The sequence below is a fragment of the Melampsora larici-populina genome (genome assembly GCF_000204055.1).
Source record: "Melampsora larici-populina 98AG31 unplaced genomic scaffold MELLAscaffold_5, whole genome shotgun sequence".
In the NCBI taxonomy this organism is placed as follows: domain Eukaryota; kingdom Fungi; phylum Basidiomycota; class Pucciniomycetes; order Pucciniales; family Melampsoraceae; genus Melampsora; species Melampsora laricis-populina.
In genome coordinates, this window is record NW_006768769.1 from 2,485,342 (window position 1) to 2,508,567 (window position 23,226).

General features: G+C 43.1%; 3 protein-coding genes across 3 annotated transcripts; 1 reads left to right on the forward strand and 2 right to left on the reverse strand.

The window, feature by feature from the left end:
- Positions 1 to 1,597: 1,597 nt before the first annotated feature.
- On the forward strand, positions 1,598 to 3,633 carry MELLADRAFT_76893 (uncharacterized protein; the record flags this gene model as incomplete). The annotated part of the gene is made up of 3 exons (XM_007406033.1): positions 1,598 to 2,208; positions 2,297 to 2,422; positions 2,502 to 3,633. 3 exons carry the CDS (start codon positions 2,098 to 2,100, stop codon positions 3,423 to 3,425), a joined length of 1,161 nt encoding a protein of 386 aa, XP_007406095.1.
- A 10,993-nt stretch (positions 3,634 to 14,626) lies between these two features.
- Positions 14,627 to 16,601, reverse strand: MELLADRAFT_93661 (uncharacterized protein; the record flags this gene model as incomplete). Its single annotated transcript, XM_007406057.1, has 10 exons — positions 14,627 to 14,786; positions 14,872 to 14,975; positions 15,071 to 15,166; positions 15,235 to 15,315; positions 15,389 to 15,535; positions 15,602 to 15,715; positions 15,854 to 16,192; positions 16,268 to 16,359; positions 16,415 to 16,480; positions 16,550 to 16,601. 10 exons carry the CDS (start codon positions 16,599 to 16,601, stop codon positions 14,627 to 14,629), a joined length of 1,251 nt encoding a protein of 416 aa, XP_007406119.1.
- Positions 16,602 to 20,438: 3,837 nt separating this feature from the next.
- MELLADRAFT_93662 (uncharacterized protein) lies at positions 20,439 to 21,215 on the reverse strand (the record flags this gene model as incomplete). The annotated part of the gene is made up of 2 exons (XM_007406056.1): positions 20,439 to 21,067; positions 21,191 to 21,215. The coding sequence occupies 2 exons, from the start codon at positions 21,213 to 21,215 to the stop codon at positions 20,439 to 20,441; spliced, it is 654 nt and encodes a 217-aa protein (XP_007406118.1).
- Between the last annotated feature and the right edge of the window lie 2,011 nt (positions 21,216 to 23,226).

A 23,226-nucleotide genomic window follows, 5' to 3' on the forward strand; every position in this document is an offset into this window, starting at 1 on the left:
TCACTCGGTTCGGGGTTTATGCGAGAATTCCCGAGCTCGGCATTTTCCCTTCACATTGTGAGACCCAATGCAAGGTCCCTATCAAAACAATGCCATCCATCAAGCCATTCAGGATGTTGGAGTGAAGCGCTCAAGTAAAGATTGAGACAGACGGCCGTATAGAGCACCATATCATCAAACGAACAGTGATCCGCCTCGTCTCTTTGATGGGAGAAAGGCCTGTATAGTTGCTACTTTCTGTGTTGGCAGGTACATATGGAGGATATGGAGCAGAGCTATGATCTAGATTGGTTCCACATATATCATTGGCCAATCAGCGATTCTATGCTCGTGTTTCAGGTGCCAAATGCTTTGGTTTTGTTGAATATCGCCGTGTTTCCCTCGGTTACCATTGGCGGAATGCTTGGGAGAAGATTTGCCGTTGAGGCTAGCATCTTATTGTGCTTCTCTCGAGTCAAACGATGCACTTGTTCGCACCAAACAATGCGGGAGCTCGCGAATCACGCTTTGGTTTTTGCCTGAGACCAGCAGAGTTTTTGACTCATTTCTCTTCGATGCCATACCTCATCAAACGTCACACCCAGCCGTGGCAGGCTTGGTCTGAGCTTTCTACATATACTTTGGTAATCTTCAGAACAGCCCCCATATACAAACAAAGTCACTCTGGTTTTGATGGTAAAACTAGCAAACCCTTTTACATGTACCTGTAAAACAATACTCTGGCTTGCAAGCACACCCCAAAATGAAGTGATCTAGAAATCCAAATTGGAATATCTCTAGCAACGTCGATCAACTCAAAACATCACAGAAGACGCGCAAGACCTTGAAGAAGTTCTGGCGAGTCACACTTGGGAATTGAGGAGGTGCGGAAGGGTCAAGAGGGACGTAGAAAAAAAGTGCAAAAATGAGCTTGCCAATGATAGTTCAAGAGATAGGAGAAGTTTTTACAAAAGATAATGCTCAATGAAGGTTAAAGGCGAGCATGATTTTTAGCTTGTGCCAAGCTTGTTGTATGTGAACTGTCAGGTAGACTGATGCTTCTTAACTTAATTGTAATATTTTTCCTCAAACTGCACCATATTCAAGAGATGGAAGGAGACCCTTCATCTGTGGGGAGAGATGTGTTGGAAGAGGGGAGTTGAAAATGCTTCTGCTGAACATATCCTTGGCGAGGTGGTTACACTCTCATTGGATAAGCCCAAGACGAGAACATTATGCATATTAAAGACATGGGTCTTGTGCAAGACTTCAGCCTCGTGGTCAGACAAACATGGAAGTAGTTGAGGCTCGATATGAACAGAGACCACTACTAGGGAAGTCGGAGTTACGTAAATTATGATTTAAAAAGGCGGCACGGGTCAGTTCTACAACTCTGGGGGGCTCAGCAGCTGGGATCCCTTGAGCTGTTATTGGTCATAGCCATGGTTCGATGTTCCCGTCATGGAAAGCACTTTCACAGCACGCTGTGAAGACCTCGCCTTCCTTGCATCCCGCTGCTCAGCGCTGGTCTGAGCAATGAATATGAGGTACAGGGGTCAGTCAGTTAAATCGTACTCTATTTTGTAATTTCTCATTATCAGAACCTTGGTTTGTGTGACAACTACTAACTCGCACCCAATCATCACATCTCCCTCAACTTGGCTGTTATGCGCATGAGATTCAATCATCACGTGGGCTGCTAACATCTCATGACTCTGAGCCCTGGAAAACTCATCAAGACCTTGTCCTGACTTCTTGTCAAGCGTTTCCTAAATCCTTTGAAGCTTGTTCACCGATTCCAGTCGTATATAAAAGACTGTCTAGGTCACATCCCATCAACTTTTTCGTCTTCCCCACTCCAAACTCTCAATTTTGCCTTATCGTGAACATTAGCCAAAGGCTGATTTCGATACCACTTCTACCTTTGCGCACTTAAAAATCCTACACTCGCCTTGCATTGTTATCAAAACAGCCTGATTCCTTGCTGTATTTTCTTGTCTTGCTTTGCTTGCTCTTCTTTTTCTTAAACATTTCTTGTTGGATTTACCTATCCAAAGTTTCTCGCAGCTTTCTATAACAATACCAATCAACTTTTCCTGAAGATCACCATCAATCGCCATGGGTTTTCGCGAAAACAAGAACAAGCTGGGTACTCGCGTCCGCTCTGCGTTCGATAGACTCAGACCTTCAAAATCAAGCGTAGGATTGTCAAACATAATGAAAGGTGAAGTCAGTATAGATTCCATATTTTCGGCTGTGATGGGTGCAATATGCATGCAACGTTTCTCGCTCAATTTGCTTGTTACCTCGCTTTTAGCTATCAATGATTCGAGCAGTCTCGCCGATGCCACTGCCGGTGTTAACTCTGTCATCCAGCATATCGCATCGATTAGTTTCAAGTACATTAATGGAAGGCGTGATGCGTGACTCATTCTATCACGAGGTTAGTCCTCTCAGCCAATCGCACTTACTCCGGACTGTAATGACTTACGCTCAAATTTGTACCATGTCTTCATCTTCAGCCTTGGAGCTTGATAAAGTCTAGCCAAGAACATCAAGAACCGGCTCGTTCACCCGTAGATGTTTACAAGATTAATAGCTCGACAGCGCACGATAAGGTCTTACAGCGCCAGGGAGTGCTCGCCTCCCCCATTAACCTTCGCCTAGCATCTCCCACTCAATTCCCGTTATACTTTCCAAGACCTTCAGTCCCCATCCCAAAGCAATCAGGATTGTCGCGTTCTCATACATCGGGCCCATTCACACCTGAGCTAGAGAAAAACCCCGCCGGAGGCAAACCTGAGCATGTCACATCCACTACCACTCCTAAATCGAATGGGTATTTCACAAAGACCAAGCCACCATCCAGTCAACCATGCTCTCGGAGCAGTTCACCGACTTCGGTGTATTCAGAAGAATCCTCCAGCATGCCATCATCGAAAGAAAAGGAAGCCTGGCTTACTCCTGAAAACCCTACTCATCAAGAGGCGAAGTGGAGTGTGTCTCCTCCGGAAAACCCTATTCATCAAGAGGCGAAGTGGAGTGTGTCTCCTCCCGAAAACCCTACTCATCAAGAGGCGAAGTGGAGTGTGTCTCCTGCTCGTCATTTCTTACGTCGCCGAGGTCCTACTCCAACTACCCAGCCTCTATCTTCCAGACTTCTACAATCAATTGTATCATCCCCACCCGCGAAACCTTTGTCGGTCCAAAGTACAAGTACAAGTTCGGATTCCGACAGAGAGCTCAGTAATCAACTTGAACTCTCACGTCCAGGTCGTCCGAGGGCACAAGACGTTATTGATGACACGAGGTTAGAATATGCATTGCTGGCGAGAACTGAGCCTTTGCGAATCGTGCGCACGGAAGTATCCCCAACATCATACAAGTCTTGGGCTTCTACTTATATGACTGATCTCACCGCTTCTTGTTCAAACTCCTCATCATAATGATTTACTACAATATGACATCTTTTTTTCTCTTGCAATTTTCTTTATTACCTTGAACGTTGTTATCTTCAGTACTTTGTATTTTTTTTGAATCTCTTGGGTTTTCTCTGAATATTTGACTTCTTGTTTTTTTCTTTGAAATATATCATCTTCTAATATCTAGCTATCATTTTATACATGCAATTTTTCTTGCATGTCATTCAACATCAAAGTTTGAAGTTAACTGAATTCCAATTTATGCAGTTATCTTTTAATGGGAGCTGTTGTGAAACTTTGAGAATATGATTCTTCAGTTTTGTCTCTTTCCATGAAGCAAATAAGACCCCAGATTCCTTCTATGATGCCATATCTAAGCATACCTTCAGGCTGCAACTATCCTCAAATAACTGTTCATCAAACCTTTATTTTTCAACATGGATACTTGTACCTTGATTTATGTGCCCGGAATGTAAAACAGGCACTGGATGAATTTGAGTTTGAGTTGAGGAAAAATTGCAAATTAATTTGCAACAAAATCCTCCATAAAAATTCCTCAATCCCCAATAAGCTTGAGAATCTTATCAGAACAATAGATGATTGGCATGATGTCTTTCAGTAATCTGAAAGAATGGTATTATTTGGACCCCAAAGGTTGTGGTCTTTTACAAGATATTTTCTCAACTTTAACTCCTTGATCTGGACACCCAAAACCTTTGATATATACTGGAGAGACTTTTTCTTTACATTTGAACTTGTACCACTGACTTCTGAATTGGATGCAAATGTGTCAGATCATTGATCTCCAGGTGATGAAAACAAAAGTAACAATTTGTGTACTATTTTAAATTCTGTCCATTCATATCTTACTTTTGTTCTCTTCAGACTGTTTCAGGACTGGAATTGGTCTACATTGAATTTGGTGATAAGGGACGTATAATTTGGTCTTCATTGCATTTAGCTGGTGTAGTTTGGCTAATCGGTACTTCAGAAAGGATTTGTGTATAGTGGCTCTCAAACCTGACCCAGTTTTCAAAACCCAGTTAACCCAGTTGACTTTTTGGCAGTAACTTTGTGTATCAAGTTGACATTTGTTGACAGCTCCCAGCCAAAAATTCCACTGGGTCACCTGGGTTTTTTGAAACTGGGTCAGGTTTGAGAGCGACTTATGTACTGTCACTTTGAAGTTTGCACAGCCTAACTTAATTTGTCTGAGAGGGACTTATATGTCAGCCTGAGTCTATAAAGGCTAGACCAAACTGAATAGAACGCACTTAAGATAGTATGAAAAGAGAATTGCGGCTTTGTTACAATAAAGTGTTTGTCTTTATTGAGATAAATTTGAGCCTACGAGTTAAACGTCAGGTGTTAGTTTTGTAAGTTCACTGACAGTAACAGTAACAAGGAAGGCACTCACGTTAATATAATCAATATATTCAAGTGGTCTTCTACAGGAGGTTATAGTAATAATCCTTCCTCAGGGTGAGTCTGTAAACTCTACTTTTAACAATAAGAGTTTTGAGTTCTTAATAGAAAAAGATATAGGAGTTATTTTTGACTAGGTAGTGGAGCAGTTATAAACTATACTGGAGCTAGAGATAGAACAAGAGAACCACGATAACAAATTGTGTTTTAAACCACAAGAGAACTATAAAAAATAGGTTTGTAACAATGAGTTATCAAAATCTAAGTTAAATGTATGCGGCTGGGTTTGTTTGAATTGTTATCAAAATGATAAAGTTCTAAAGAAGTGGAAGTATGTTGGTTGTGATATCTGATGTCAAAAAGATTATCTCTGCCGGTAAAGCCTTGTATTTTATACTCGTGCTTTTTCCTTTTGGTGAGATAGCTTTCTTCCTCTGACGTGTTCAGCTGTTCTTTGCTTAGTCAGGGTTAGAATGTGGTTTTAGATCCTGACTGGTTATTTTCGAAGAACTCCTAGTCAGGGTACAAATTGGTTGTTATCGATATGGTCTTGATTAGGGTCTTAGAATTCTAGTAGTTGCCTTGGTAGGTTTGTTTTATGATTAAAGTGATTCTGGTCCTGGCTGTGATTATCATCATGGCCAGGGTTTTTTTTTATTCATTTCATTCACTCTTGAGACTTGAGTGTGAGGTGTGGTAACTTCAAGATTCGTTGTGATTATCGAAGTATCTTTTTTTATAAGGTGTTTTTTATTTTAATATGCAATGTAGTAAGGGTTTCTTTGTCTTCCTAAGGGTACCTATTCTTACCTCTAGGTTTACATTATACCTTATACCACATCTTTGGCGGATGAGCTGGAAAAGTTTTGGTGGGCACAGTTTCAATCCTCCATATCTCCGTAGCCTGTAAACAAATTTCCTCTGGACCAAAGAAAAACCCTGCGCGCCTGCTTAATCTACACACATGTGTGTAGCCTACTTCTTATTTTATTGAAAACCCACAGAGTAATGTGATTGTGAAGTTTTCAGAAAACACCAAAATCAGGCAGAAAACTGACCAACCTGACCCCAAAAGCGCTGAAATGTTACACAAAAACCAGTTCTTCAAGTCTGTTTTTAAGGGCTTTCCTGGTGGCAAGAGAGGGATTTGAAAACATGTGTGTGTGTAGGATGATCAGGCATAGGCACACAGCTTTTTTCTTTGGTCCAGAGGAAATTTGCTTACAGGCTACGGAGATATGGAGGATTGAAACCGTGCCCACCAAAACTTTTCCGGCTCATCCGCCAAAGATGTGGTATAAGGTATAAGTCCCTCTCTCAACTACTCGTTCGTCCAAGAGGGACTTAGTTGAGTTAGTTGCACACCTAAAAACTGGAGTTTGGCAGAGAAAGTGGCCCTCTTTCTACTTGGGGGAAGTAGAGGATCCAGAGGGGAGTGAAGAATGTATTACCTACTTTTAATCAGGAAGCTGATTAAAGTTTGATGAAGCTTATCACTAGTCTTATTTATATAAGACTCTTGATATTTACTTCAGTTGAACTTTAATTGTTCTTTAAAAGTAGTGGGTAATTATATCTTGGGGGAATCTCTGAAGGCTGAGAGAGGAGGGGTTTATATACTCTCCTCTCTAAACCTAACTGTAGTGATATTTGTTATTATCACTACATTGGTTCAGGGTTAGTCATTAACATGTAGTAATGATTGTTACTAGTAATGCTTAATTACATATACATGTTATGTGTGATATGTAATATAAGCATTTAACTCTTGACACTGAGTTATGAGGTGTAAATGGTGATTTATTACATATTACATGTTGTTTTACAGGTTCATGTATATGTAATAAAGGTTTTGATACATTGTATTACATGTTACATACAGTCTATGCTCAGTATGTAACAATGTAATTAATCTTATACATGTGTTTTTTACTGTTACAGGTTAGTTTTGGGTACATGTATATGTACTCAGGGCTGACAAGAATTGACATCAGATAAAGATCAAATGATGGTGTGATGTCAAGATGATATGAGGATCTAAATTTTGAATTTCAGAAGTCTTGTCTGGAGAGTTTAATATGGTCAAACATCACAGTCACCATCTTAAAAGATGGAAAGAGAATCCATTTTGCATTCTGAGAATAAAAATTTATGTCATCATCACTGTGACTGCTGCTGGAGTGATTCAAATTCTTGAAGCCCATCTGAGGGCCCATCAGCACTGATAATCATGACAAAGTCATAAAAATTGTCTGAACTTCAAAGTCATGCACATGAACTTGGGGTAGTGACCTGTCCCTGACTGGCTGAGTCTTCCCTGGGGATCTATCATGACTTGGGGCCAAGACCAAGGCCAGAGGGGCTGGATCTAAAAGCCCTACACCAAGGCTAGGGTATCAGGTGTCTGAGTTGTACTTGTCAACAGGTTCAGAATCCTTGTGATGATGCACATCTGTCTGAAAGCTGAGGTAAATTAATAAGTTTCATGCACTTTGAAAGCTTTACTGAATAGTGGTTTGTAAGCCAATCTTGGCTTTTCAGGCTCAGAACTAATATGTAAGGTGAGCCCTCAAATCAACCTGGCCAGTAACAGGGTCAGCCAGGCTCAACCCAGCATAACTTCTCTGGAACTTGAAGTCATCAGACATCCTTAATTCCTGACCCCAAATTGGGAGCATCCATGAGAAGAAAAGGTCAGGTCATAGGTATGGATGTTATGCAAAATGATATCTGTATACCCTAATTCTTGTCTCTTTCTTCAGCTTGTGGCAATTGCCCCCTCAAAGCCTTGGACAACCCAGAACCACCCCATCATCTGGAAGTATGGCATCTAAATTTGCCTTGAGGATGGTTAAGCTGGATAGACTAGAAATAAATTGGTCATTGGGCAAACAAAGTTTCCAACATCCCCTTATGAATGATGGTAAAAAACTTTCAAAAATTGGTGAAAATTGTTAGATAAAGCCTTTGGCCAACCCAATGCTTCTGAGAGTAAAGCTTGGAGAACAACATATCTATGGAACCAGGGCTAAGAACAGTGCTTTGAGTCAACTATACAGACAGTGTATTGAGCTTACTCTCATGCCAAATTGTATACAAGGTTTTGAACCTTTAAGGAAGTGATTGAGACACAAGTGACCTACTATACATACTTATCCTGGCTCTTTAGCATGACCAAATCAAATTTCTCTTATTTGTCATTATCAGTCTCTTGCCTTCTCAAAACAAAATCTTGGTTCAACTTCTCAAGACAAAGTTATGATCAAGAGAAAGGTATGTAGATGAGCATCGAGTACAGAGCTCTCACACCGTTGAAATGTAGAGTACATTAGAAAAGATGATTGGAAAAAGGATCTTAAAAATCCTCTTATATTTTAACATCCCACACAAGCAACCTGGGATAATTTCTTGCTTCAGTCAGCTCTCAAGGTGCCCCATAAATGAAAACTTGATCAACTGTACTTGCTTCTCAAAGAATCTCTCTTGCACCAACCCATCACTTCTTTCTTAGATCTTGAGTCTTGTTCTCAAAAATAGGGCAGCGCTGGTCATTCCTGTTAGAACTTTGAACCATCCAATTATCATTGAATTCTCATTTTTGATCATCCATTAGGGCCCGTTCGGTTCGGTCGGTCACATATTATGTGACCAACTTTTACACCAAAATTGTTACATACAGCAATATATTATATGGACCAGATTGGACCCATATACTCGCTTTTACATACCTGTTTGGTTCGAATATGTGAAGTCAATATGTCATTGGACATCTTCACATATTCGTCCAAATACAGATACAGCCTTTGGGCTGTATCTACCCCCTCTATCTCTATCTGCCCCTGCCCCAATCCATCTCCTTCTTCCACCCCTTTCTCCTAATCTCAATACCCGCACACCCCCTTTCCAACGTCTCTTTTTATTCCTCATTCCCTCGCTCAGCTCTCCTCACGATTTCCTTCCTCAGCTAGTTCATCAAACTGGCTATTGAACCTCGCTATTGGTTTTCTATCCAATCAAGTCTTTGATTCAATGAACCTCGCTATTAGTCCTTTATTGCATCAATTCCTTCTCTTTTTTATTCAATGAACCTCGCTATTAGTCCTTTATCGCATCAATTCTTTGATTCAACTCAACTCACTATTAGTCCTTTATCAAATCAATTCCTTCTCTTTTTTATTCAACTCAACTCGCTATTAGTCCTTTATCAAATCAAATTAAATCTTATTCAGCTTAACTCGCTTTTAGTCTTTTATCAAATCAATTCCTTTTTATTGAACTCGACTTGCTATTATTCTTTTATCAAATCATTTCCTTTTTATTGAACTCGACTTGCTTTTAGTCCTTATCAAATCTTTTTCTTTTTTATTCAACTCGACTTGCTTTTAGATCTTTATCCAATCAAATCAAATCTTTTTCTTTTTTATTCAACTCGAATTGCTTTTAGATCTTTATCCAATCAAATCGAATCTTTTTCTTTTTTATTCAACTTGACTTGCTTTTACATCTTTATTCAATCAAATCGAATCTTTTTCTTTTTCATTCAACTTGACTCGCTTTTACATCTTTATTCAATCAAATCTTTTTATTGAACTCGACTCTGTATGGTGAGTGCTGTTTTCTTTGTCTTTGTCATTATTCATTATTCCTATTACTCATGGCTGATCTCCTGGATTGTTACAGGTGTAGCTCTTATTGATGGATACCACCAAGAAGCCATCAAGACCTCGTGCTAAACCGGCTGTTCGAAAAGCCAAAGCTGCCACCGAGTCTGCTACCCAACCTACCATCCAACCCACTACCCAACCTACTACCCAGCCTACCATCCAGTCTGCTACCCAACCTATCATCCAACCTACAATCGAGTCTGCTACCCAGCCTACCACCCAGTCCGTCACCCAGCCCAAAGCTGACAAGATCATTCCCAACGTAACTTGGGACGACAATGACGATCGAATCATGATTGATGTTCTCACTTTTGAACGCCAGCCAGCCGACGGAAAACCTATTGGACCTGAGAACGCTACGACCACTCATGGCTTCAAAATTCCGACTTAGGAAGCCTGTGTCACCGCACTTGCAGGGAGTGAAAGGAAAGTTATCAATGGTCTTGTTTACCTAAGTCACACTAAAGAGGTAGGAAACTGCAAGTCCAGGTGGTATGTTGTAAGTTTTTCATAATAATTTCATTTCCTCATTTCTTCAGTTTCTACACTTTCAATTCTATTCCACCACTCTATCCCTCAAGCTGGGAAATTGGGGCGCACTGACAGGTTCAGGCTGCCACCTTCCCAGCTCCTCACGGTTAACCTGATGGTTTTGGGATGGGGATTGACAGGATTCAAGTCCATCCCACCGTGTCTACTCTCAAATGAGTCTTTCTTTGTTTCTTTCTTTTTATATGAACTCTTCAATTACTTGTTAGTTACCATACTCTCAAACTAATATGTTTTTTTTATATGAATTCCTCAATCACTTGTTAGTTACGAGGCCTCTATGCCAACTATAAACATCTTGACGGGCTTAGTGGAGCCGGGTGGGAAGATGGATGTATCACACTTCCTGAGGGGGTCTGGGCACCCATCCTAGCCAAAAGTAAGAATGTAAGTAAATTTCATTATTATTGTCATCATTTTGCTTTCCTCAAACTGATTTTCGCCTTTTTCTCAGGGAACCAAGAAAGCGAAAGACTATGCTCGATGCAAAGGCCGACCTTTTCATTTATTCACCGAACTTGCCCCATTGCTGGAGGGCCATAAAGCGACTGTGAAGTACACCAAAACCTCGATCAAGAAGCCTGACGATCCAACTCCAGAAGCCTCCACTTCAACTAGCACCCGTGTCCCAGCCACTACCCATACACTTTCACCAACCTCTTCCACATCCGACTTGCCCAATATTGAAGATCCTGCCCATCCTAAGTCTGACGTTCCTAAGTCTGAAGAGGATCCTAGCTCAGATGAAGGACCAGCCGGAAATCAACATGGTAAGTCCGCGGTGGCACTGAAGGAGCGTAACCCGGTTCGCAAGAAGAAATGCAGCGGTGTTGAGATTGTAGATGGGCTTTCGACCAAACTACACAACATTGGATCCCTCTTCAAGTCATCACTCTCTTCATCTTCAACTGAATTACACGACATGAGCACCCTTTTGAGATCGACAATCCCTTCAACTTCCACTTCTGTTGTACATTCTACTCCTGAGGCTCCACCCCAATCGAACCATAGCCAAGCAGTCAAGCTGTTGTATGAATCTTCACTTACTTGCCAACAGCGCTGGAAGGCTATCGAGTTGTTTTTAGTCCAGCCTTTGTTGGCTGAGACTTACATCAGCACTCCAGCTGAGGAACGCAACGAGTGGCTTCAATCCAAGATTTAGGTAAGTAGTTTCAATTACTTCAAACCTATCCTTGCTACATGTTGATGTACTCTATCTTTTCCCTTTCTTTCTTTCTTTACTCTTTTCATCCACTGTTTATTGAATTCATTATCTTGATTTTATTTCATCTATCTATTTATTGATTTATTTTCTTCAGTCTTCTTCTTTTTGTTCTGTATTTTTTTTCAAACACAGACACAGAATTAAATTGATATATTATTACTCACAATGTTATTACTCAAAAGCTGTTTGTAAAGCTGTATGTACACAACATTATTATACACCGGTTTTTAGTTATTTGTTTGATGCTCAGAAATAAAAAAGAACACATGTAGTCTTTGCTTCCACATTATCATGATGCATGAGTTGAGATTTAAGTGAGAAACAATCAAAGATGTGAGTAATACATGTAAAATAAAAACTAAATAAGGTTGTATCTAATCATTTAAGCACCTGGATATGGGATGGGTTTCCCATGTCTTTGCCTGCTACGATTTAACTGCTGTCTTCTTGCAGTCTCTTTTTGATAATCTACCCACATAGCATCTGCAATTGAATCTCGAAGCATTCTAGCATTGTTATTACCTTGAGTGGTACTACCATAAGGTTCTAGATTATCAGTTTGATCTTGAGTGGCAGTTTGAGTTGGATCTTGAATATCTGGCATGAAATCAGCTCCAAATTGAGGATCTTCTTCTTGTGGATCTTTCACGCGTATGAAATTATGAATATAACACATAACAGTAACCATAGAAATCTGTATCTCTATAGTATATTGACACCCGTGAGCCATGATACTGAAGCGTTTCTTGCAGACTCCAAAAATACGTTCAATGACGTTACAAGCACTAGCGTGTCGAAGATTGAAAAGTTCTTGTTTATTCATTGGTCTAAGATGAAAGGATGGAAATGGTGGAAAAAGATAAGAATAAGAAAAGATTGAGACTGATGAAAAGGATGATAAAAAAAGAATGCTGACCTGAAACCCTTTTTTTCCCACTCTCGTAAATGATAACGGACTTTTCGAAAAGGAACAAGACAAGTCTTGGTGAGCGCAAAGCCAGCATCACCAAGATAGTACTTTCCTGCTGGAATTGCAAGGTCACAACTTCGAGCCAAACTCCAAAGCGCACCATCAGCCATACTTCCTTCAGCTCCAACCAATAAATAAATAAATTCCATGTTGAAATTGCACGCAGCAAGGACGTTTTGAGATGTATAGCCTTTACAATTAGAGAAAGGAATATATTCAGAGACTGGTGGAGTGACTGGAATGTGAGTACCGTCAATTGCGCCAATGCAGTCTTCAAATTAAGGCATGAACTTGGTATTTGTAGAGAAATCTTCAGGGAGCGGTGTGTTGGCATTGGGAAGAGGAATGTATTTTCCAAGTAAATCACCATTATCAGAGATTCCCTTGACAAGGTGATTAATTATTCTAATCAAAAGAAGACATGTCAGAAGAAATTGATAGAATTTTTTTTAAAAAAAAAACTGACTTGAAAATACTATCAGCAGATCTTTGGAAACGGTTCTGAAGTTTGCGGTTTGAGAGACCCGTTATGAGAGTATAGAGTAAGAGAGCTAATTTCTCAGTCACCGTAATAAAGCGCGAGTCTACTAGGATTCCAGCATCTTGGAGGACTGAGCGTAATTCAAAGAATACGTGCTTTTGCATGCCAAGATTCTCGTAGAAGACTGATTGGTTGGGATGATTAATAAGCTCATCAATCCAAGCTTGACCACTGAGCATGGAAGTGAGGCGTGGTGTTTTGTAAAGTTGTGGAAGCAACTGTTGAATACATATCTGAGTGCCAATGCTCAGATAAGAGAACATGGCAAAATGGTGTTCTTGAGTAGCAAGAACCTTTTTAATGAAATGTAATTGTAACAATTTGTGGGTTTGGGAGTAGTGATGAACCGCAGTAGCTCTCGAAACAGATCAAGGACGGTGCTGGATTGCACTCGAAGTCCTGTGGTGTGAGGACATCGCAAGTCAATTGCTATGAAAGTTGTTTGTAGGTGAACGACAATGACGACGAAGGTCTTTAATGACCGTTTTGGTTTTTTTATGAAGCTTGTTTGTACACCACGGGGTAACTTTTCGTTGGAATACCAGCGAAACGTTGGTCGTGTCAAAATCTGGCCAAACGCTCGGCGAAATCCCAGCGTTCGACCAGATTTTGGCTGGTACGGCTATACCAGCTGATTTCCGGTCAAAAGCTGGGATTTTGGCCACAAATCAGCTGGTACGCCGGCTGGTCGGCCTGGCGAGAGGTCGACCAGTCTTTTGGCGAGCAGAAGACGGTAAGAGGAAATGTCTTCAAGGAACTTGAAACCGGAGGCTGTGAAGTTAAGGTCCGGTTTTCACAATTGCCTCCATAGACGTGGTTGTAGCCTTCCCTTTTTTATTCTGACAGCGGGAGAGCTCCCAGAATCCATTCTTTGGTCTGGGAACTCCTCCACATCTTCCTCAGCATTGATGCCTTAACCCACCAGGGGTGGATGGCGTGGCTATGGGAGGGAACGAAGAGGTTCCCTCGATCAGCTCCCCGATGATCGGCACATAAACTTCGCTCGGAAACATCTCCTCAGAAACGGTCTGTAGGCCGCCAGATGGCTTGTCTAACGGCGGTAAGGCGATCTCGCCGTTCGACCGCCGCGCCACTGACCATCTGGCGGCGAGCGTCCACCACCAAGCAAATCTCGCCGTTCGGCGGTATTCCATGACCGCCATCAGATGGTATGAATTACCCCGTGGTGTAGGTGAACGAGAAGAACGATAAGAATGGTCTTTAATGACCGTTCGATTCTTTTTGGGGAAGACAATCGATCAGATTGTATTTCATCATTATCGTTACCGAACAGCGATATGATCAAAGGAGGTCAACAGACGTCTGTTGACCTCCGTTTGGATTTCTGTTCGGTAATCTCAATTCCCGAAATACGAATATCTCTACACCACGGGTGCGTCCTGACCGCCTGCGGGCTGGCCGAGTCGGCCGTCCGCAGGCGGCCTGCCTCTACGCAGTGAACGGCCGCCCCGCGCTGGTCAGTGAGGGAGCGCCGACGAGACGCAAAATACACGCCCATGGGCGGCCTTCCTGGCAGCCACTTTCCAAGCTCCAGACGCTGGATATCCTGCCGGCAGGCGGCCTACAATGCTACACAGTGGCCTTGCGGCGGCCGACCAGTCAGAATCCTGGAGCCGAATGGAGCTCAGGAACGGAGATGGGTCTCAGGCAGGCGCGGGCACGCGATATCTCGTTGATTATGACACATAAGGCCTTGTTTCTTCAAGGATGCATTTCCGCAATAAGATAAGAAAGAGAGACAATTGGAACTACAGGCTAATTCGCATTGAAACAAAGACAGTATTGAAAAGACATCTTGAAAGATGAACAGAACAAAACACGCGTGGTTCATCATTCATCAGCAGCGGCGGGTTGGGGTTCCATGGTGTTCATTTCCACCTCGACCTCCCCGTCGCTGGGCAATGCAAAATTCACTTGGGCAGGAATGTCCGTGAAGCGAACATTTCCTTCAAACAAAGCGCAATCCTGATTGTAGACCAGTTTATAGAACCTGTTCGGTTCAAGCCAAAACAAATGGTCAGTTGGTAATGCAGAAAAAAAAGACACCATGAAAGAATGAAATAATGCAGACTTACGCCGTAGTGTAAAGTGGCCCACGCTCGCGCATCTTTCGCAGTTGTTGGTCAACACGTGCCCAAATGTTGCCACCACCCCGAACGACTCGCATCGCTTCGCGACGCTGTGAAATGGAGAATGGAGAGGAAACACAATGTGTTTAACATATAGTGTTTCTGCTAAGTAGGTGGATGAGTATACAAGCGGGATGCCACTGACAAGATATGCCACGCGCAGACGATGACCCCAACTCAATTGGCTCCATAGGGCATCTGCGTCCAGGCTTTCTGGGTTAGTGTTGCATTGATCGGCAATCTAGAAAAGCAATATGATGGTCAAAAACTTCATAAAGGATGTGTGTAGAGGGAGAGAGGTAGAATTACGCGATGGACAAGCTTCTTGATGTTTGGGACAGTGGCGGTGATTGGGCTCGGATCTCGTGGGTTTCGAATGTTTGTCAGAACCTGCTCAGCAGCATGAGATAGAGAAGTTATCAAACAAAAAGTTGTAAAAGGCAGATCGAAAACTGAAACACACCAGGAGATGCATTTTCTCTCTTGCATGCTTGCCAGCGTCCTTGACCAATTTGTTGTAAACCTTCCCAGCTGGAACATCCTGGAACCCATCGATTGTAGGAGGTAGGTGTTGGACTACCCATTGGCCACCAATGGCCTGAACTCTTTGCTGTACGGGCAAACCAAAGCATAAGTAAGATGATAATGGGCTGGTTGAGCTCAAACAAACACGGACCTTGATGGTGTTAAAAAGGGATCTTTGTAGTACATTTCCATCAACCTGGATGGCAGTATAAGCCTCGAGGCCAGCTTCGCCAACAAGCGCGTAGGCCAACTGATAAACCCGCTCCTATCATTATAGAGAGATCATTTAATCGAGAAGGAGAGATAAGAGAAAAAGGTGTTAAAGTCGTTTGAAAATCAATCAATGATGGTCGCAGACGGAAACGGATCCAGAAGATACAGTTGATCCTTCAACCAAACCCACCTTTAAAGCAATCGAGACTGCCCAGGGAGCAGCTGGGGTGGCGGTGGGCACTCGGTTGGCCCCTAGACCAGGAGAGGTCGCTGGAGAGTCGGATCCAGCAGACAAGTCGGCCAATGTCGCAGTAAGTTGATCAACCTTGTTGGACAAGGTGACGACTTGTTGGCGAGATGACACGGAGGAAACCGTGTCGTTAACCTCGTACACCTTGTTCGACAAGATCGATGTAGCGTCCGCTAATTGATCAATCCGGCTGGACATCGTCTCAAATTGGGAGACTTTGTTGGACAAATTGCCAAGCTCTTGCAAGATCTTTTCAAGGATCGGGTTGATTGGGCTTGTCTGGATGAATGAAATCAAGTGATGGTCTCATCGATTAAAATTATATTCACGGTCAGTTGATTTGATTCAACTTACCTCAGTACGCGCCGGTTCACGACGAAACAAACCAGAAGAGCCTCCTCCCATTGTATCGTTAAAGACATCTGGGGAACTATCACCACCAGCACCTGTTGAGATGAAGTCAGCAATCGAATTAATGCGAATAAAGACCGAATCAAGTACCTCGCTTGTTTTGATTATTCAACCCTCGCAAGGTCCCCGAGGCCTCGGTTTGGCCAAGGAGATTGTCTAAATACAATGCGAACAAAGAGTTGTCAAGATTGACGTCAAGAAAAGAACATGAAAGATTCTGCTTACTGAGGGACGGAGACGATGAGCCATAAGGGTGGAAACGAGTGTTTTGAGACATTTTAAGTTTGATGAATGAATGTTATGAACACGAGTGAAAGTTGATTGGGCAAGAGACTTGTGAAAACAGGCGTTCTGGAAGAGAGGACTTTGCGAAAACCATGAAGAAGATGTGCCTTTTGAGTCGCCCCTGGGTAAACCCAGGGGGACCACCCAGGGGCTTCATGCAGCGCGTCCTCGCGTGGTTTCTCACCAGTGGGACCATGTTCTGACCAATCAAGCGAGTTTGCGATGGAAAACTCGTTTGATTGGTCAATCATGCTCAATCACTCAAGAGTCGACGCGTCCTCACTCGCATTCTTTGCGCACTTCGATGCGTCAAAACAATTGACAAACGAGCGAGTCTTCATTGGGGCGCTTCTGGAAACAAAGGAGACAGAGACAAAAAGAACAAAAGGGACACATGTTCAATCCAGCTCATCAACTTCATCAAGTTCTTCCACCATGTTCATTTCATCGAGTTGATCTTCTTCATCTTCTTCGGATGAATCATGAACTGCTTCTTGCATTCTTGCTTTTCCTTTTCCTTTGCCGCCTTTCTTTGCACTCGCTTTGTTAGTTGAGCCTTTCTTCATTTGGTGTTCTTTGACCGGAACAGAATCCCATACTTCCATTCCCTCACGAACTGAATCCTTGAGTTCTTCTGGTGTCATCTGTCGAAGAGTCATGGCAGCCACGTCACGGTGGATTTGGGCCGAGTATTGGCTCGCGCTGTTAAGAATGAACTTGTCGGTCGTTACGTGACAGAGATCACTGATCTTGATCGTGGTTTCCCTCCTCTCGATCCGCTGGTTTCTTGCGAGAGTCACTCGACATGAGGCCTCGTGACAATTATGTTGAACATTGAGGATGCAATGTATATCCTACAAAGGATGTAAAAAAGTCTCAGTATAAATATTTGCATTTGAGATCTTAGAAATCCGCACCTGAATATTAACCCATTTCCACTCATCCAAACGATTGATCTCCCGCATGCCATAATAAGGGTTGACCTCACCTCGCTGGGTTAATTGAACAAAAAGTAATGTTTTGGAACCACTTTCGGAGTGTGGGTGCCAAATCGCAGATACTTGGACTAGTTCGCAGCGATCAAAGACCTAGGCAGCGCTCGAACTCAGTGCCAGTCAGTGTTGAAAAAGCTCACACGGCTTACCTTCACAAAATCAGCCACTTCGACCTTTTGCCCATTCAACAAGGTGACACTGAGAATCTTCTCCCATGACGCTTCGGGATGCCTGGTGGTCAAGACATCTGGAATTTCTGTTACATCTTGAACCCGCGCTGGAAAACATAACCGTCAATTTGCATTCATGATAACAAATTCCAAATAAACCCTCTTACATCCAGTAATAAACTCAGTGGCTTTGTTGCCTTTTGGGTCGAGTCCAATGGCTTGAGATAATTCCGGCACAGTTTTCAAAAGTCCTTGTACGCTAGGCCCGGCAGTACATCGACCCCCAATTTCTTTGTCAAAGAAAGATGTTCCGGAAACAAGCATTCGCAACATCTGATAATTGTTGAAGGATTCCGCAATGTCGCGCCCGGGACTGAGACGGTTTGAATGAACTGAAGCTGCTCGTAATGCGCCGTTGAAAGATTCAAATTTCTGGGTCATGTATAAATGCGTCGGGCCAAAGGACTTGATGGAATCTTTTATATGTGTTAGCATATGGAATTTGGGCTTATTGACCCATTGGGCCGAGTCCTTCATTAGTTCGTGGAGAAAAAGGGTGATTGCACGCTCCAGATCTACCAGGTATTCTTCCACGCAGGTGATCTCGTTTTGAAAGACATGAGAGGCCAGTAAACACAGGGCGGTCCATAGGTGGCGCCTACACATTGAAATCAAATTGAAGAAAACAAAGGGAACGGACTGAAGGATGGTCTGGAAATCTTTGCCAACCAAACTTTGAAAAAATTGAATATAAGTGTTGGGCTGTATCGGGGCGATGTTGAGACCTTTGGTATTGAACGCGCGCCAGCGACCTGTGAGCTGAACGTGAATCTTGCTGCCTGGTTTCAAAACACCAAAAGACTTCATGGTGTCTCGAAATAGGTACTTTGCGATTCCAAGAAGTATGACATGCAAAGTTTCGACGGGGGTATCTGTATGGCCATTAAAGCCTACATCGAGATCATGAGCACAACATCCAAATTCTAATCTTTCAAAGCAACCGGAGATCAAACCTTTGAGCCTCAACATTGGGTTGAACAAGTGATCACCCAACCAAAGGTTCAGTTCCTCGCACATCCGCTCGACATCAGGTCTAGCATGCAAATCGTAAGCCCCCTGGATGTTTTTCTTGAAAGTGTCCAATACGGAATCCCGAAGACCATACGTGCGCTCCTTTTGGTCCACGGTACTTCGACTGTTCGGTAATTGCGCTAAGGCCCAAATTTCGGCAGTCCTAGCGCGGGTCGTGTCCCAATCACGTTTGGGCGCACAAGCCTAAAGGAACTTGGTCAGTCATTAATGTCAAGGGTGGTACATAGGGGTCCTATCTACTTACCTGCTCACCGTCAGAATTGATACCAATAAATGCACACACATACTCTTCTGTCCTCTTTTCAATCATACGATCCACACGTAAAGGGCATATCCGGCAAGGAGATAATGTGTTCGCTGGGTTGGTTGTATTGCTGCTTTCCGCGTGCATGGGGCCATCTCCCAGGTGGCATAACACCACCACCATCACTAGCACTTCCTTACTTGTTGCGTGATCATAAGCAACAAAACCATTTGCGCTGCTGTCACTAACATAGAGAAACAACAACTCGTATCAACATCATTCCAGCGAAAGAGCAGAATAGCAACAGAAGAGAACTTTGAGTGAGTCTTGGACTTACTTAATATCGTCGACTACCTCATCCATCAAGTCTAGCGCGGATGCACAGTTTGAAGTCGCAAGAAAGTGTATATTGTACTCTTGGTTCGTCATCTTCGGAGGTAGACCAGATAAGGTAAAAAAAACGCTCATATGTTTGTTCCATTTTTTGGAAACGTTGCCAGACGTATCGTCGGAGTACAATGTGATCGGCACATGCTTAATGGTGCGGCCATCGGCTCTCGCGCGCCATGGGTTTTCCATAGGTAGTGGATTGAATGCACCCAAAGGAATTTTCTCTGGAAGGAGATAAAACAAACATCAATAGGTATTTTTCACTGGAACATTCAAGAAGGGCACATACGATATAGGTATTGACCGCAAACATCTTTGAGGCAACGCCCTTCATCCACCTCAATTTGCTGAGCAGTTCTCCAGAACTCAGTAAGAGAGACGGTTAAAAAAACAGTCGAATCAAAAGTTGGCTCTGGAGGGATATAAATTTGGTACATGATTGGGTAATGGGGGTCTGGAGTTACAGTGGCTGGAAGGCATTTGGCCTTCAATACACCTCCTTGTTGATAAAAGAATGCCGGGACAACAATCTGATCTGAGAAAATTTGAACAGGTTCATATATGTAATAGTGAACGTGATTGGAGGAGACCATTTGGACTCTGAGATCCTTATCAAATCCCTCTCGCCACTTCTCACTCTGGGATAACCGGTTGATTGGATCATTTTGATCCACAGGTTTTTCGGGTACAGCAATCAGATGTGGGCTGATCAACGGGTTGGCTAGCTCCTGTGGAATGCAAAATAGCACTGTCAGCTCATGTATGTGACCTTTTGTGCAAAAGATCACAGAATACTTGCGTTGGCGATGATTGTCTTGACTTTCAAGCCAAAAAGTGGCATTCCTGATGGACTCGTACGTTCAGAGACGGAAAGCCCCATTTGCTTCTTTAAACGTTTGCATAAAGCACGCAAAGCGCCCCATTCTGGGAGTCGGACTTCACAAATTCGCAAAATAGAGCGAATTCGGTGGTATTGTGATCTTGATAGGATGTTTCTTGTGGATCCGACAATCAACAATGCAACGACATGCTGAGATAGGAACTGGAGTCAGTAAGAGTATTGACATCTTGTCAGACCCAATTTGAGTTTGCAGACTTGCCTCTTTCTTTCGGAACGGGTACCAGTCATTGCTCTCCTGGATGTGAGCATCTCGTAAATCTGCCTCAAGTGCCGCATCATCCATCGCCTCGTTGGCTTCCTCATCCCACACATTGAGCCCCATCGCCCTGACAGCTTCGGCAAGCGTGTTGTCATTGATCTCAAGCTCGGAATCTTCTGGATTGCTCGCTTGTTCTTTCTCCGCACCCAGAAATTCAATGGCTCGCACAATTGACAGGGGAGAGGGGGGTCGTTCGGGGGTATCTGAGCGAGGGGCTGGATCTTCCGTGTCCATGAAGGCGTCTGCAAGTGGAGGTGGGTCATTGTTTGGGAGCGGGTTTTGATTCGCTAGACCAGGGAGTATTTCGTTTTGATTGGCGTTGAGAGCGTCAAAACAGGCAGCTTTGTTGAGATGGCTCTTGGTCAACATATGAGCGGCGTACGACTTCATGGGACGCTTCCCACAAACTAAACACAGAAAAAGCGGCGCAGAGGTGTCCGAGGACAGAGATTTAAAATCTAAAAAGATGGAAATGTCAGAGTTGCGATCGGTGAAGACGACGAAGGAGAGGACTGGGAGAGGAGACAAACAGCGATCGTGTATGATTCCAGCCATTTGCAAATTGATGTGGTGGGTTTTGTGTGAGTGGTCTGATCGGGGATTGGTGGACTTTTTATGTGGACTGTGGTCTGAAAGGAGATCGGAGATCAGAGACTTTTGTGCTTTTGTGCGAGGTGAGTGACTTTTGCAATGTTCTGAATTCGAAAATACGGCCGAGGGGCCTTGAAGCGGCAACCGGCAGGCCAACCGGAGACGGAAGTGGGGCGACAGATGCCTGCAGCCTGCAGGCAGACCGGAAGCGGTCTCCAGATTGTTGATAGATCGCCTGCCGGTCGATCTATCATTGCGGCTCGGACTCCCACCAAGACTGGCCTGGGGCCATCCGGGATCGACCCGCTGGCTGACGTGAGGCCAGGTTCAGACCCGACCTTTCACAGATCACTTTTCGGCCCAGGATCCCCCCGTGGTGTAGTATATGCAGCACGTTCGGACTCCAGCCTCAGACTGTTTTTTAAGTGCTTATTGGCTTTTATTGCGTACAACATTAATGAGACAAGTTAAAATTAAGAAAGACTAGTATCCCTTGGGAAATCGGTCATCTAGTCAAGCAACGGACATCGTTATCTTTTCATACATTAGAGAATATTCTTTTTTTTGTCTATTTTGATTGCGGGAACACAGCCGATACACAGTTCTGAGACTGAGCTCCAAACAGCGCCATTGTGGTGTCCGCCAGCGAGCGGACCGCTTTGCGGTCCATTTCGCAGTTGAAGATTCACCGTGAGTCGTGCACTGTCTGCAAATTCAAATGATTCACACGACTTGAGATAATTCGGACTTCGTGTGAAAAGAGGTGCGTAATTTGAAACCCTCAGAGCATCCACAGTGGTGGGCTCCAAATCGGGGCTCCAAATCGAGCGAATTCAAATTTGGTGGGGCCCCAAATCAATCCGGATGCAGTCGTTCGGACTTCAAAAGTGTAGATTCTATGTGTTTACACACACTTTGAGATTGGTATGCGTGGGCTTACATGTGTGAGGTATGCGATTGAACAAGTGCGGGAATTTGGAGCCCGGCTTTTTGTTGCCAAATATGTAGCCCAAAGCTCGAAATTTGAAGCCGGCTACAAAAAAAATTGGCGATGGGGACTGCCATTGCACCAAAAAATCGGGGCTCAGTCACCAAATTTGGCGATAGCCCCGATTTGGAGCCCACCACTGTGGATGCTCTCAATTTGGCTACGAGATATTCAAGTTGCAAAGGACCGACAGATTTGCAATTCTTAATCCGGCTCCAGCAGATTTTCCTGTGATTCCTGTTTAAGTGGCGAACATTTACGTTGAGGCGGCATGCCGTCAACTTGAAGCACTGGTTCGGGTATTTGATTCTTCCCAAGTCATGAGTCCCACGATTCCTCCATACCGGATTTCATCAAATCAAGGGCTCTAATTCAGAAATCAGAAGTTCTTATCAAATAAAATAAAGCATATCACTACTCCATAAACTTATTACATCCATACAAACTCAGCTCAAGAGACATCATCTTGTAAACTGCAAAAGGAAGTTGTGCTCAGTCTCTAGAGAGAATCAGTAATTCCCAAGATGCTGAATTCTTCTTCTTCTTTTGGATATCGGTGCTTGGTTTCATATTCTTCAACTCCTCTCTCCTCTCAACATTTTTTTGTCAAAAACGGCGATATGAGATTGCACAGAAACAAACATCAGTCTGTTTTCTACGAGTGAGAAAAGAAATCCTAACTCGCAGATGTAAAATATGTACCATGACTTCTTTCAACCCATAAAAACCTGAGCAGAGAAAAATAAAATATACAGTGAAACAAAGCTTGCAGGTCATTGCTGAGTCGATACTGAATCTCATTCAATTCCTCAGTCTTTTCACCTCGATTCAATTTTGTAAAGTTTGAGCCCTAAAACTTAAAGTTTCAAGTCAGAAATTAAGATATCCAGGGGTTATGTCTGGTTAAGTACTTGATGAGTAATCTGCTTTTACCTAGTTTGGTAAAGCTGTGTTGGTTTCTGAATTTCAATTTGAATTTCTTAATCA